General features: G+C 37.7%; 1 protein-coding gene across 1 annotated transcript in view; it reads left to right on the top strand.

Annotated features, from left to right (window-relative positions):
- LOC131688250 (nose resistant to fluoxetine protein 6-like) overlaps positions 1 to 16,256 on the top strand; it is a 43,309-nt gene extending 27,053 nt beyond the window's left edge. The window contains exons 4-12 of the mRNA XM_058972438.1: positions 7,459 to 7,759; positions 7,820 to 8,013; positions 8,077 to 8,418; positions 8,476 to 8,555; positions 8,621 to 8,734; positions 15,325 to 15,475; positions 15,542 to 15,728; positions 15,787 to 15,929; positions 16,074 to 16,256. Of these exons, the coding sequence (XP_058828421.1) occupies positions 7,459 to 7,759; positions 7,820 to 8,013; positions 8,077 to 8,418; positions 8,476 to 8,555; positions 8,621 to 8,734; positions 15,325 to 15,475; positions 15,542 to 15,728; positions 15,787 to 15,929; positions 16,074 to 16,256 (1,695 nt within the window). The remainder of the gene's footprint in view (positions 1 to 7,458; positions 7,760 to 7,819; positions 8,014 to 8,076; positions 8,419 to 8,475; positions 8,556 to 8,620; positions 8,735 to 15,324; positions 15,476 to 15,541; positions 15,729 to 15,786; positions 15,930 to 16,073) is intronic.
- The last annotated feature ends 360 nt before the right edge of the window (positions 16,257 to 16,616 follow it).

Raw genomic sequence — 16,616 nt, 5'->3', positions numbered from 1 at the left:
GATGGTCAAAATGGTAGCCGGGTTGAATTGGTTTTATTGACGGTAAAATTGTTCTCAATTTAAAAAAAAAACGTATTGTCATGAATTCGCATGCTTAACCCATAAATTTTTTTTTTCTCAAAGTGCAATTGCGCAAAGTGTCGGGAAAGAATATCTTTACACTCCGTAAACTGGAACATATTAGAATACGCACAAGAAAATTGAATTTAGAGTCAATCTCAGGATTTCCTGAGTTGTTCAATAAACATCACCGCTTCCATTTTCGATCAATTCGAATACTTTTTATATTTCAGATTAGAAAACATTTTCGCTATAGTCGCAGGATCACGAATTAGTTGTGCGCCTGTTTTCAACATGTCAGCTAAGATATTAGTTTACAGTACTAAACATATTCCGAGAAAAGCTCATTCGAATATGTCCTATTACTATGTACATTTGAGTTTCCGAAAATTTTCGCAGACAATGGCCTCCGGAAAATACAGATACAGAAAAAATTACAATGATGTCCTCTTTTAGCCTTTATATAGACGACAAATAACTTCCTAATACAGAACCTGTGCCTCAATATCTCAGGCGCAAATTGATATGTTGCGATAGTATGTAAAACCTGAACCTTTGAAACTTTTTGGAACTAGTATGAGAGATTATTTTGGTAATTAGAAATAACATTTGTCCATTTCACTCATTACTCCGATCATCCACGTGCTGCTATAGCTATAGATGTATCCACGTGCTATAGGTAGCAGCAAGGAAGCCGAGGCTTTCACATACACATGCACGTTGACCCAGGCGCGCTAACAGTGGTGTAACTGCGTAGTAGCGTGCGCTTCCGCAAATAAAGAAATTCTCGATCAATAGATGTATTTGCAAGCGTTGAATGTATTTTATTCAACGCATAACAATGCAAAAATCGCATTCTGCATCTTTTGGTAATCCACATGATTACAAACAGTTATAATCCATAAATGAACTTGTAATATACTACGAAGGAATAGGACGGAATCCTTGTTGATACAACACTGGTTTTGGTGGGGTGGAAACCAGAGAATGCAGAGAAATGGGAGAGGCAATTTTGTTTTCGGGAGCGGAATCATAAAGGATTCGAAATTTTCGCGATTTTCTCTACTAAAACTACCGATCACTTTGGAAGTAATTGGAAATTTGAAATAAATTTTTCGCCAATGTCTTCAGTAATTATCCTAGTTTACTGGATACCATTTTTGTTTTTTATTTTTGGTCTATTTCCAAAGATATTGCGAGATTAAGGCAAAAAGGTACCGATTTGCTGCCCTCTTGGCGCGGAAATGCAGACTCGCACCTTTTAACGTTCTGCTCTACAGACCACTATAGATTTCACCGAAGTTTATGCTACGAAACCCCCGCGTGACGACAACTTCAATTTCGTAAACTTCTGCAAGGGAGTGATTTGGTTAGAGCCGTTCTGCAGTATAGGACAGATCTAAGTCCAAATATAAGTTTACTATGAACCACCTGCAGTACAAGTAGAACAGAGTAATCTTTTTGTATGACACAAAGTGGTTTAGAGACAATAGAACTTCCTCACGCCGGAGGAAAACCTCTTTGGATTAATTAGGACTTGACTAGTGACAAACAAGTACTAACTATATTTTATAAATTGATTTCCTTAAATAGTTTAAAATTGACAATTCATCCATTTGCACATCCCTTACGTTCTAGAGTAACATTTGATTATTCTTATCATATTTCCTGATACAAAGGAGGCCAGAGGGTGCGCTATTAAATCGTTACGTCGTAGAAGCCTGTGCGAATCCAATGTAATTTCAAAATACAAACTTCTAGATGTTGTAATAACGTAATATAAAGTGTTAGTAGAACAAAACGTGCCGAAAAAAGGTATTCGTGAAACTAGTGAGAGCATTCAACATGTTGCGTCTTAATAAGTGTATGATATGTATATCAGGGCGTTGTGGAGCGTGCAGTTTACAGCGATTTTTTTCATATACGATTCTGTATGACACATGTAAACATTATGCGTATTATTTATTATATTTACTGAGCCTGAAATTATCAGTATCAGAACCAGAAGACTTGAATCATTTGGATAAACGAGGTTGAACATTACTCCAGATCAAATACTCTCAAAATTCTTCATTTTATTTGTTTAAAAAAGTTCTAACAGAGAATCTATCATACATTATGGAACAAGCCCTAGAAACAAATGGGATCGAGAACGTCAACTTATTAGACCTTGAGAAGCTCAAAAAATCCCATCCCACAAAAAATTGAATAACTTCCAGAATTTTTATTCGATTTGAACTAGGAACAGCTTATTATCATTGGTTATTAGCAGGCTTTAAGTACCACTAAAATATAATTTTTAAAATTGCTTTATCTTGCCCAACATTTTGATCAAACGCCCATTTTTCTTTAAAAATGAGGAACAATTAAGAAAAAATTAAATAAACTCGTAAATAACGTCAGAAAATCCGCACTAAAACAAAATGTCCAGACGATTGAAAGTACATTCATATAGGGGAGACCGAGGAGGGTTGAAACATTTTTTTTGTTTTTGATAGATAAATCGACAAAACCTGTTATTCGATGATTGGTTATTTTTAAATTTCTTTATTCTTATTTTTTTTATCTTAAATACGTTTATTTGGGCCCAAATGCTGTAGCTTAACGAGGCCGATGATTCATTTTTTTAATTGCATGGCACATGTTAGTGGGGAAGGGAAAGCCGTATTTAGAGGCGGCTTGCTCCCCTCTTATGTAAGTAAAGGAAAAAGGTAGGAAGTGGGATACATATTGTGTAATTGACAGCGTCGTTTGCTGGTTGATCATTGTGGCGGATATGCACACTTTGTTGTAGTTTCCAGCCTGTAATCGCCGGGGCGAGGGGAGGGTCGATATTTCGGATAATTAGCAGCACTCCGATGCTGTCATGATGTTCTCTATATCATCTTCATGTGAGGTATGTCATGATGTTCTGGATAGACAGTTATCAAGAAAGGTATGAATCGAAGACTCGTGAAGCAATGCCATATTGTAGATACAGGGATAGGTTGGTGAGGTTCTACTGTGAATGAGAAAGGGGAAAATGTATTAAGCTTGGACATCAATAGTTTTCAAAAAGATATAGATAAGAAAAATATAGGGGTGGTCGCGGCTTGCCAGGACGTCCCGGACTGGCACATAGGGTGATCTACCTTGGGCCCGAAGGGAATCTATTAGTGGGGACCTGGCAACACTGTACTCTGCGCACAGCCAAACAACATGCTCGATGTCGTGATAACCGTTCTCACAAACACAATGATTACTTTCAGCAAGCCCTATACGACGGAGATGCGCATCAAATGCGTAATGGTTGGACATGATCCTTGACATCGTACGAATAAAATCCCGGTTCACATCCAAGTCCTTAAACCAAGCATTCGTTGATACCTTCGGGATAATGGAATGTAGCCACCGTCCCAGATGCCCATTGCTCCATGCGCCCACCTTGACTAAAGAGTCCGCCTTCTCATTGCCCGCAATAGAACAATGTGACGGGACCCAAACCAAGGTAATCTGGTATGATTTTCCAGATAAAGCACTCAGATATTTCCGTATTTTCCCCAGGAAATACGGTGAGTGCTTTCCACGCTTCACCGCACGGATGGCCTCAATGGAACTGAGACTATCCGAAACGATGAAGTAATGGTCTGAGGGCAGGGTGTCAATGATCCCGAGGGTATACTGAAAGGCAGCTAATTCTGCGACGTAAATTGAAGCAGGATAATTAGGTTTGAATAAGGCAGCAAGATTTTCGTTGAAGATACCGAAGCCTGTGGACCCGTCGAGAATTGATCCGTCAGTGTAGATCATTTTGGCGCAGTCGACTTGATGGTATTTGTTATAGAAAATATTTGGGACTACTTGTGGGCGAATATGATCCGGAATTCCACAAATCTCTTCCTTCATGGATGTATCGAAAAATACAGTTGGATCAGAAGTATCAAAGAAATGAGCACGGTTGACGTTATACGAAGATGAATTGATGTACTGTGCCATGCAATCGAAGTACAAGGATATGAATCGGGTCTGAGAATTAAGCTCGACAAGCCTTTCGCAATTTGCAATCACCAATGGGTTCAGAATATCGCATCGAATGAGCAATCGATATGAGAGGTCCCAGAATCGTTTTTTCAGCGGAAGAACTCCCGCCAGCACTTCGAGACTCATCGTATGGGTCGAGTGCATGCAACCCAAGGCAATACGCAAGCAACGATACTGGATTCGCTCCAGTTTGATAAAGTGTATGTTCGCAGCGGAGCGAAAGCAGAAACATCCGTACTCCATAACTGATAGTATCGTTGTTTGGTACAGCATGATTAGGTCTCCTGGGTGGGCACTCCACCATGTTCTGGTTATTGTACGGAGAAAGTTGATCCTTTGTTGGCATTTCTGTTTCAGATACCTAATGTGACATCCCCAGGAACCTTTAAAGTTGAACCATATCCCGAGATATTTGAATGTTGAAGCCTGAGCAATAGTTTGATCCATTAATTGAAGCTGTAGTTTCGCTGGTTCACGCTTCCTAGAAAATACGACTAGCTCAGTATTCTCCGTAGAGAACTCGATACCCTGCTGGAGAGTCCAAGCAGACAAATTGTCCAAGGTATTTTGCAGTGGTCCTTGCAAGTCGACAGCCTTGGGACCTGTAATAGAGACCACACCGTCTCACACAAAATTGTAGAGAAGAGGGCTTAGACATGAGCCCTGGGGAAGGCCCATGTAGCTATATTGTGATGTCGATAAATCGCCATGCGAGAAATGCATTTGTTTTTCAGACAACAGGTTTAAAATTGGTGAAAGACCATGCTGGTGCAACTTCTCATAAAGAATGTTGATAGAAACTGAATCGAAAGCCCCCTTAATATCCAAGAATACTGATGCCATCTGCTCTTTGTTAGCATATGCCATTTGAATTTCTGTTGAAAGCAATGCACGGCAATCGTTCGTTCCTTTGCCTTTGCGGAAGCCAAATTGTGTATCTGACAGTAAGCCCTTTGTTTCGACCCAATTATCGAGGCGAAACAAGATCATTTTTTCGAATAACTTCCGGATACAGGACAGCATTGCAATCGGACGATACGAGTTGTGGTCGGAGGGTGGTTTTCCTGGTTTTTGGATGGCGATGACCCTCACCTGTCTCCAGTCATGTGGGACAATGTTACCCTCAAGAAACCTATTAAATAAATTCAACAAGCGTCTTTTGGCAGAGTCTGGCAGATTCTTCAACAAGTTGAATTTGATTCTGTCTGGCCCCGGGGCTTTATTGTTACATGATAAGAGAGCAAGAGAGAAGTCCACCATCGTTAATTGTATTTCGTTCGCGGTATTGTGAGGGGACGTGGTGCGGTAGATTTTCTGTGCAGGGGCGGAATCCGGGCAAACCTTCTTGGCGAAATCGAATATCCAATGGTTTGAATATTCGACGCTGTCATTATTACTGTTTCGGTTTCGCATACGTCGGGCCGTACCCCAAAGAGTGCTCATCGATGTTTCTCTTGTTAACCCGTCGACAAACCGGCACCAGTAACTGCGTTTCTTAGCTGTCATTAAATTTTTCATTCGCTTTTCTAATGTCGCGTACACTCGATAACTAGCAACTAACCCGTCGTTCCGGAAGGCTATATACGCGGCAGCTTTCTCCGCATACACGTCTGAGCACTCTTTGTCTCACCACGGGTTGGGAGAACGTTTCGTCTGAGTTTGAATCGCGGTATCGAGAATCGAGTTGGACAAAAACCTATACTCTTCCTCCGGGGGAAGTACCTGTGTCGAATCGATAGTTTTGGATATCTCAGCAGCAATCAATGTTTCGTGTGAGATCATAAAGAACATTGATTGGTGCCGATGGTCTTGAACAAATGGCGATTGCACTACCGTGGGGATCAGATACATTTCTTACTTCTGTTTATGCTTTATCAAATTACATCAGAATAACTGGTACAAATCAATACCAAAGCATCAATATATTGATTTTAGTAACAGTAAGTGTTCTCTTTGTTTCAACTCTCCTCATTTCAGGTAAATTGAAACACCAATGAACGTGAGTTGAAACAAGTAACCAAGTATTTTAAATATTATCAAAACGTTTTCTAGAGCATCATCTGTTTCAATTGTGCACGATATTTCTTTAAAATGGCATGCATTCTTAGCATTATGTTTTGTCACAGTGTATATCTACGTATCAACTGACACTTGTTTTGACAATTAATGTTGGATTTTGGTTACAAATGCAGGAATTTCTGTACTTATCCCAACAGTAATAAGAGGTAAGATACTTTACCTAACCACTAATCAGGGGCGGCGAAAAACTTTACGCCCGAGTGGGTAGAAAGCATAGGGTGAGGGGTCCATTAGTAACGATTTTTCCCTTTTCGCAATGCACACGCTTACATTACATTCAAATTAAATCACGTTCGTTTATGCAAATTGAATTGTGGTACATCGATGTTCTCAAATGTGTGTAGTGCGGGATACATGCGTTGCGCATCTAAATTTTTTGAAATGGTTTAAAATTTCGAGTGGGTAATTACCCACTCGGTTATTTTTGGTATGGGTAGTGCTACCCATACTACCAACGTTTTCCGCCGGCCCTGCCACTAATTAACTATAACTGTAAAATCAAGAAATTTGAAATCCATTTTTCATATATTTAGTTATGTATTATTTTTCAACCACTTCCCTTAGAATATTCTGCATTCATTAAATTGGTTGATATGACCAGTGATACTAATTATGACTACAAGTGATACGGGTTTATGAAAACAGGTAAGTTGGTATCCATGTCGGTAGGATTTGGTTCATTTTGAATTATGGTCACTTCGCTCCAAGTCTCAGAAGCTGATAGGAGTAAACAGTTAGAACAAATGCATATTCCGTGGTTGCAAATAACCTAGATCTAATAAATTGAGAACGTTGATCACTATTGTCAATTCAGGAAAGAAGAATCTTGATTATTATTATTTGTTCAGGAACGTTAATGTGATTATAATATTACCATAAGACTAGAAGCTCATCATCGAGGAGAGTTGAAACAAGGTATTTCAACTCTCCTAGGTCGAGAAGTAAGGCTTGATCCACATTTTATAATTTCTACATCGCAAAGATAGAAAGGCTTGATCCACATTTTATAATTTCTACATCGCAAAGATAGAAAGAAACGCATACAATTCGTAAATTTGACGCTAGCTTAGTCCTGTCACTAAGTTAGTGTCGGATTTTGATGAAACGAAGTCGAAACGCAAATTCCATAACTAATACGATTCCAACGCAATTGAAAGTAGAATAGTCTTGTAGTCATGATACTTCAAATGTTAGGTGTTTAAGAGGCCTCCCATATGTACTTTTTTGAGAACTCGACTCAAAAATTTACCTATCACTATCACTGAACTAATAAAGGACGTAACACCCTTCTGTTCACAGTTTCGCTTCAATAGAAAATATTTTCCTCGATTACTGAACCACGAAGAGCTGTACGGAGATGTAGTGAACGAATGCGTGAACCAACAACTGCGGTTAACCGTCGACCTTGACGCATACTCGGAGATCGAATACTGCCAGGAATCCAACACTTTATCTGAACCCTTGGACTTTTTCGACATACTGTGTATTGTAATTATAAGCTTCGTTTGTAGTATAGCAGCTCTTAGTACTCTGTTCGACTACTACCTGCGCATCAAATCTGACAAAGAAAATTATTTTGAAATCGCTCCTCAGCAAATTGGTGAGTGTTATTCCCGTTAACTCAATCCGAGCAATCATTTTCTGTGCTTCTATATTTCAGAATATCAGTTTGCCACTATCTGTTCCATTCCTCGCAATCTAAAGACACTAACCGTTCCGCCGAAATCCGTGCTGGGACATGATTTCCAGTTCATAGAAGGTATTCGTTTCATTACGATGGCATTGATTATTCATCTTCACACGACAGTTATGTTGATGAGTGCACCCTCCGAGCACCCGGAACAGTACGAAGAGGTATCCTTAGTTCCATTTTAAAGATTTTAATCATTTCTGATCGAACAAACTTACAACGCACAGACTCTGGACAATCCAGTACTCGGTACCCTATCACTGATGACACCCAATTTGGTCCAGTCGTTTTTCACAATCGGTGGCATTCTGTTGACCGTAAATCTGTTGGAATCTCTAGGCAAGGAATCAGAATGCCGCTGGAAGCTGATATGGGATAAAGTGACGAATCGGTTAAAGCGGATTCTACCGCTGTATTTGTTTGTCATATTAGTGACAGCAACCATCTATCGGCATTTGAAGTTGGGGCCACTGTACGATCGCGCCATTGGCATGGAAGCAAAGAACTGTCGGATGAATTGGTGGATAAATTTGCTTTTCCTAAACAATTATGTACTAGCCGATGAAACGGTAAGTAGCGGTTGGATTTGAACCAAGTAAATTTAATGATTTTGGCGGGATTTTCAGTGCGTTCAACCAAGCTGGTATCTCAGTGCAGATTTTCAATTTTATCTGTTCGGATTGGTAGCATTGATTACAATGAAACGGTAAAATTGTATATCCATCGCATAGGTGTAAATATACTGATCAACGAGTTTTGTAATTATTGTAGTTATCAGCGTTCCACCAAATATTGGATCAGTTTCATGATCCTGCTTAACTTAATAGGCCCTGGTATAACGATGTGGGCTTGGAAGCTACCTCCGGTGATGGCAACTGGAACCAGGTAGGTTAGAGCTTGGAAATATGCAAATTTAATGACTTTACAGTAGAGAAAATAATCTGCGTTTTTTTCGCAATTCTGCATTTGGTCTGTAGACCAGAATTGACTGGATAATATTCACCTTATGCTGGTAGTAGATCGGAGATCTATTCCAAAACAATCTTAGCCTTATTATTGTCTTCGGTGTGGGATAAACCGACACCTCACAACTTTCCCTAGAAATTAAATTTTTATTACTTTCATATTGACACTTTATTATTAGTAAGATTACGTAGAGCATTTGAAGACCAATTGGAGTTGCGTTAGTGCGTCGAATGTCATAAAAATAAACAAAACATGCGACAGCAGCGTTCATACTCTTCTGGATGTTAGATTTTGCTGGTAGATTTTAAGGTTTTAACCGAACAAAAGTTTTTAAAATCACCGCTTTTTTCAGTTCCAAATATTATCGGTCTTTTCTATGATCAACTGGCTGCAATAAAGAGGAGTTTGAGGTATTCAATATTTTTATTGCTTTTTAAAAAATTGTTCGCAGTTGGGGTCAAACCGACACCCTTTGGTTGGGGTAAAACCGACATGCTGTTAACCCGAGCAAACGAAAAGCCCATAATACCCCCATGCTCATAAGGTTTGTCATGGGTGTTTGAAATGGGTTCAACCCATGAAAACACCATCACCATGGTCCGGTAAATCCCATATAAAATACCATATGTTAGTGTATTTATGGGTTATTGAGACCATTTTATGGTGTCTTGATGGTTGTGAATTTTGGTACGGACCATGTTCAAGTTCTTTTCAAGGGCCTATGTGGTGTTTGAACCCATGAATATTTGCTCGGGAAGATGGTTGTGTTTATTTGTGATTCAATACAAAAGGTTGTGGATCTTTGTGACACTTCAATTACACTATTAGAACACTATAGTATTAGCAGAAGTACACAGAAATACTATTATTGTGTTTATTTCTTATAATTCTCTTTAAAAATCAAAAATTGGAGTTTTTACTTATCAGATTTTATCGAAGCTTTTGCTATTTCTGCAAAAGGCTCATCAAACTGAATTTCTAGTGTTCTCTTGGTTTGTCATTGATGAACTTTATCACAGTGAGGCAATAATCTTTTGTATACCCTGGTAGATATTTGATGATCAGACCCGTAAAATCAAAGGCTGAACAAGGTAGTTTTACTAAGAAGCGTCTGTCACTTATAAGTGAATGAATCCTTTTAGCAGGATGTGGAACGCTTGCACATCTTCTCTTACGAAATAAAATAACACTGTAGGTTGCAATGATGTGCGTAAGAATTTCTTGAAAATATCCATACCAAGATATAATCCTATAGCATAAGTACTCTTGTCTGTAACACTACCCTTTTGAACTCTCTTCCCCTCACTATATGATGAACAACAAGCACATATTTGCACCTCGCATACTCACACTTTATTACTCACGCATATATCACATATTTAATAAAAAAGTGAAAAAGAGAAAATAAATTATAGGGGGTGTTGATCTATGGGGTGTCGGTTTTACACGCTGTGCCTAAAAGCAAAGTGATCCAAGTTTTGCAACCAATAATTTTTAATGAAATTAATTTTTTGAAGAGCTGACAAAATTAAACCCCTGTTAAGAATTTTCTAAAGAAGAATACTGCGTAGAAATTATAATTTTATTGGTTTTGTGGTAACCCAGAAAAAGTATTGAGCTTATGGTGTCGGTTTTAACCATTATACCCCTACGTGATATAGTTCATAGAACAAGATATCGCGAATCAGTCACACTTTTATGTACCTGTTCATATTATCACAAAGAGAAATTATGAATATCATAATAAAACTGCTGATGACAAATTCGAAAGTAAGCTCTAGAATAACATATCACGAACATCGTGACTAATATCCTAAAATCAGTAACATAAATCATACTATTCGTGGCAAAAAATATCAAAAGTCGTGACTAAGATACTGAAATCATGAATATAAGTCACTCTATTCGTGACTAAAATATCACGAAAATGTAAATAAAAATTACGAAGATTAAGATCCTGAAATCATGAACATAAATCGTATTTTATTCATGAGCTTACGATCGGATTTTCTGACAGAAAAATCCGATCGTAAACTCATGAATAAAATATCATGGTAACGTGGTGAGAAATCATAAAAATCGCGTTGTTGGCTGTTTATTCCCAACTTGTGAACAAGGATCATAACAAAAACTAAACATATCTAATCAGAGTAACCCTACCAGAGTAACCCTACTAAAGATTCGAATGTAACGCCATGTATATATTCAGTTCACAAATAATTTCATGAATACGAGGAGTTTTATTTATAATTTCAAGTACTTGGTCACGGTTTTCGTAAATCATTCAGTTCACGGATTCATGATGTTTTCTTTATGAATTTATGAACGGATTTTTTCCGTGTGCATGTCCCTCGGCCAATGTACGACATTCGAGTGTTTGGTTGAGTAACAGTTGTTCCCTGGACATGTTTATTTTTTGTTACGATTCTTGTTCATGATTTGGAAATACATAGCCGACAGTCAAACGATGTTCAGGATTTCAGGAGCTTATTCGCTATGTTTGTGATTTCTCATCACGTTACCGTGCTATTTTATTCATGAGTTTACTATCGGATCGGATTTATGTTCATGGTTACATTATGATATTTCAGTAATGTGATTTTTGATATTTTAATCTCGACTAATGTGATTTATGTTCATGTACTTTGTCATGATTTTTATATTTTCCATTAATGTTGTCGTGATATTTTAGTCACAAGTAGAGAACTATGTTTGTTTATGTTCATGATTTCAGGATTTTAGTCACGATTTTCGTAGTTTCAGTCCGCGTTATCGTGATATTTTTTTTCTAGAGTTTGATTACGTATTTGACATTTAAAGTAATGTGACTTATGTTCATAATATCAGCAGTTTTTTCATGGTACATATTCGTAAATTCTCTTCGCCTTACCTCGATCTGATATTTTTTAATTGTTATCGGTTTTTTTACTCGGAATAACGTGGCAGTAAGAACTAGATCATAAAAGTGTGACTAAATCCTTCTATGAACTATATCACGAACACGGTTTTCGTTTTCTGCCCATACATCACACTGAACCTTATCAAATGAATGGCGTTGTTCGAGGTCCTAAAAGTTTTTTTTATATCTATTGCTCGTATCTATTAATAGCAGCTGGACAATTAATAAAACAGTGCATGGAACAAAAATGATTCCAAGAATAATACTCCAACTTTTGCGAAATCGTTCACAAAATCATGAATCAATTCACGAATCCATGAATAATACTTGATGTTTTTGTGATTTATTTCACGGGCACGCTTTGTCATTCGTGAGTCATGAAACATGTTCACGAATACATGAATAAAATTTTGAGTTTGGAACTATTTCACAAGCACGGATATTGGATCGTGACTATTATATTGAACATCATGAATTAGTTCACGAGAATTGAATTGATTCATGAATAAAATTCCGAGTCTCGTGAAATAGAATATCTGGAATGTTTTGATTTTATGAACTGATGTTCCTAAATCTATGAATAACAGCACGAGTTACCTTGGGTTCTATGAATAATGTTCAAAAAGTTGTGAACTATTTTTTTTTCTTTCGATTGTAGAGGTTTTAACTTTAAGGTCATTCGCCTCTTCGGGTTAGAAAAATCTCTTATGAGAAATTTCTAACCCTATGTGCGAGGTCGGAACTCGAACCCAGGTGTGCTGCGTACAAGGCAATCGATTCACCAACTACGCTACGCCTACTAGGGCATTGCAATTTTTTTTTAATTCTCAAAGCCCCTCTCATATTGTGACAAATGTAAAAGTCTGCTCAGATGCCAAGTTTCACATCACTTGGACAATAATAGAGTCCCGCCCACCTCCCTTGAAATTTTTGAAATTGGTGCTATGGGAAAATATGGAGGAAAAATATATTAAATGGTATAACTTTTGAAGTAACAATCAGAAAACTACAATCTATACCTCTTTTTAAAGAAAATAATCTTAGTATTTGAATGAAGATATGCTTGTTTCTTTAAAAAAAATACGAGAAAGTGGGGTACAGGGTCATTTTGGCCCCAATATCTCCTATTTTTAATAATTTTTCTGCTCCGTGATGCAAATCATACATATTTTGAGGTTTTTATAATGTAAAAAAATCTCAGAAATCGAACGGAACCTTTTTTGTCCGAATACGAGAAGTTGGGGTTATAGGGCCTTTTGTCATTCATATTAACTTTTATCATTTTCTCGTGCATATATCTCTATTATTCTTCACTCAATTTTAATAAATTGTACCTTGTTGAACGTGGAAAATCCTTGGGAACAAAACAAAAATAGATTCGTTACCGGTAAAATTCAGAAACATCAAATTCTCTGACATATAGTCTTGCTTTCACATTTTTATCATAAAATCGCACATATTAACCCCATTCAACAACAAAATTCTTATTAAATTTACTACTTTTAGTGTAAAATGCGCTTAGGGATCACATGGGAAAAGTATCCATCCTAGAAAAATTGGGAAAGTTGAGGCATTAGGACATTTATTGAAAAAATTGTAATTTGTACAGTTATTGTCAAAAAATTTGATGTTTCTGAATTTTACCGTTAACGAATTTATTTTTGATGTATTCCCAAGAATTTTCCACGTTCAACAAGGCCAAAATGACCCAGTACCTTTCCCGTATTTTTCTAAAAACAGAAATATCTCCATTCAAATACTTTTTCCTTTAAAAAGACGTATAAATTGTAATTTTCTGATTGCTACTTCAAAAGTTATGGCATTTAATATATTTTCCTCCATATTTTCTCATAGCATTAATTTCAAAAATTTCAAGCGAAGTGGGCGGGAGTCTAGAATTGCCATTTGGCTCAGTTCGTCGAGATCGGAAAATGTCTGTGTGTGTATGTGGAAAAAATGTCTTTTCTGATTCTCAGAGATGACCGGACCGATTTGCACAAACCTGGTCTCAAATGAAAGGTACAACCTTCCCATCGGCTGCTATTGAATTTTTTGTTGATTGGATTTCCGGTTCCGGTTGAAGAGAGCGACCACGCAGCAAATTCCCATATAAACTGTAATGAAAGATTCTCAAAGGGGGGAGTAAGGGAAAATTTCAAAATCGAATTTGCATTTTTGATGCCAAATGATTTTAAAATGCATGAAACGTTGAGATTTAATGAAACCTCGAAAAAAATTTTTGACAAAAATTGACTTTTTTGGACTTTGGCATATTTTTGCCTTTCTCATATAGAAAGGTTATGCAATCACTCTAAAAAATCGCCTACTTAATCCCGGCCTATAAAGGCTTAGGTGGGAGTATGCAAAAAGGGGTTGCTACTTTAAAATTAAAACTAGTTTAAAATTTCTTAACAAGTTGAAAATTTTCGGCAGGGTCCGGACCCCTCGGATCTTCTTCCTTGATCCGCCGCTGGTTTCAAGCGATGTTTCAGTGTCGACATATAGTATCTCAAGATCTTGGCTGTCGATCCATTGTATATATGTGCAAATCGTAATGAATATGTAATGTACATTTCCGTCATTGTATTGAACATAACCAGCTATGGAATCGTAGTTTAGACAAATGAGAAAGGTACAATTGCACCTCTAGGTGGATTAAAACAGGTTTTTCCGTGTAGATACTGTATCGCATTTCAAGTAAAAATCTTTGCAAGTCCGGTCATTTCGGTATTACTGCAAATGAATGGGCAGACAAATTGGCTTGAGCTTGCGACAAAAAACTTCATATCATTGGATGTGTAACTGCCCTGCAGTAATGCAATTTCGTATACGGATTTTTAGTTCTTCATACATAGATGAACCTATGTACGGAGAGCTGAAACTCAAGGATATGCTTTTGTTCCTAACCCAGTGTGGCAAAGAGCTATAGTTTAATCCATATCTAAATAACAATATCTCTTCGGTGGTGTTGTCGTTCTGTTATCGCAATATTCCCTTGGGGGTGTTGAAATATCCGCTCATCTAGAAGTGCCTTTTATTGCCAAGGGAGTGAAGAATACTTTCGTATTGTCTCCGTTCACTGTATAGTTATTTTCTTTAATCCTAACCTTACCACTTCCCCAATGATTCCTATCAGGAAATTATGAATAGACAAATCACGACAATGCACAAATCTCCGATCAACATGAGGAACGTGCCATTTGAGCCAGTTGCTACTGATTCCTGATCCACCAGATTCATCGTCACAGTGTTATGCAACTAAAACTAAAGAGGAATAAAGTTGATACGATCAAATTATAATCAAAATCATATGCACAATTCTATTCAGGGAAGGAAAGCCGGATATAACAAGAACTTTTTCTAGGTACCAATTAATAGTAGCCATCTAACATGGAACATTCTCTGGCCTCGAGATCACTTCAAATAATTATCTAACGAGATGATGTGAATAATTGTAGGCGATTGAAAAGTGAAACTCCGGTTCACAGGGGAGAAATTCTTATAGATCAACAAGCAGTACAGAATAACGGCGATTATCTATTCAATTATTAAGATGGTTGTTTCGATTATGGGACTACACGTAATGATTAAGGTTATAATACTATTCCAGACCAGTACTCCTAATGTTCAGCGATGACGAGTGGTTCTCCCGGCTGTACAAACCTTCTCACACGAGCAGTGCAGGTTATTTCTACGGCATACTGGCCGGAATGGTTTATCATCACGCCAAGCATTCTGAGCAAAATCTCATCAACCGGAAGGTGAGTGATGCCAGCCATCACGCAATTAATTATTCTTCAATGATTTTTGATGCTTGTTTTTTGCAGGACTTTCGCATAGTGAAAGCACTTTCCATACTAGTAATAGTTGTTTGTTACCTCCCTTGTTACCTAATATATGAAACAAACTGGGAGCTCTACAGTTGGTCTATGCCTATTTACGGGTCCATCGCGAAAAACTGCTGGGGATTCCATTGCTCAGTGTCCTTTATTGAGTTAGCCTTGAGTCAAAAGAGTAAGTTAAGTCAATTCTAGCCAAAACGAGAAGCAATCCAACAGCTAATAATTTTCAGATCGCCTGAAGACTGTTCTAGGACACAAATGGCTGTTGCCACTGGGCAAACTCACCTACAGCGTTTATCACAGTCACTATCTGATACTGATGGCGTTTACCAGCATCATACGTGCCCCGCTTGTTAATGACGTTTACTCGCCGGTAAGTCAAATGTGCAAATACGTTGATAATATTTCCCTTTCCCTTCAAGGTCCGATCAAGGTGGTTTGCCTTCAACCGAAGGGCTGGATTGTCGGTTATATAATGTAATAGCTAAGGTATTTTTTTCGTTCTCATCAAATGTAGATTTTATTCGCGGCTGTCACCCTGGTGCTGTCCTACGGTCTCGGATTAATAATTTTCCTGCTAGTGGAGCAACCGGCGGCTAACTTATTAACTAGTAAGAACAACTACATTGAACGGATCGGTAACTGGGTGACGCACGGTGCCAGGGAATGTTTGAAGAGAATAAATAAAGTATTGTTCTAGGTAGTGCGTGTTTTGAACATTCGAAAAATTTTATCCTTAAATCTGTTGAACGATATCTTCCTGGAAGAGTTTGTAGGTTAATGTCTGAATAACTAAGTTTCTATTTCCGCGGGCTGCGACGTCAGTCTAAAATTTTTATTCTTAGAGGTCTATATAGTTAAGCTCCCAGGTCCCGTAATTTTTTCGGTTCTGAAGTTCAACATTCAGCTGGAAGACTCTTATCGTTGTCCACCCAAGCTGAAGCGTTTGGCAGGATCACAGGCGTGACATTGCTGTCCTTTACGTCTTTTTTTGTTGGCGCTACTTTTAGAAAGATACGATTTATACATCCATTTCATGCATCGACGACAAATGGTTTGA

This window comes from Topomyia yanbarensis, chromosome 3 (assembly GCF_030247195.1).
Source record: "Topomyia yanbarensis strain Yona2022 chromosome 3, ASM3024719v1, whole genome shotgun sequence".
NCBI classification, from domain to species: domain Eukaryota; kingdom Metazoa; phylum Arthropoda; class Insecta; order Diptera; family Culicidae; genus Topomyia; species Topomyia yanbarensis.
Note: the sequence above shows the minus strand (reverse complement) of the source record. Positions and strands in the feature narration are given on the sequence as shown.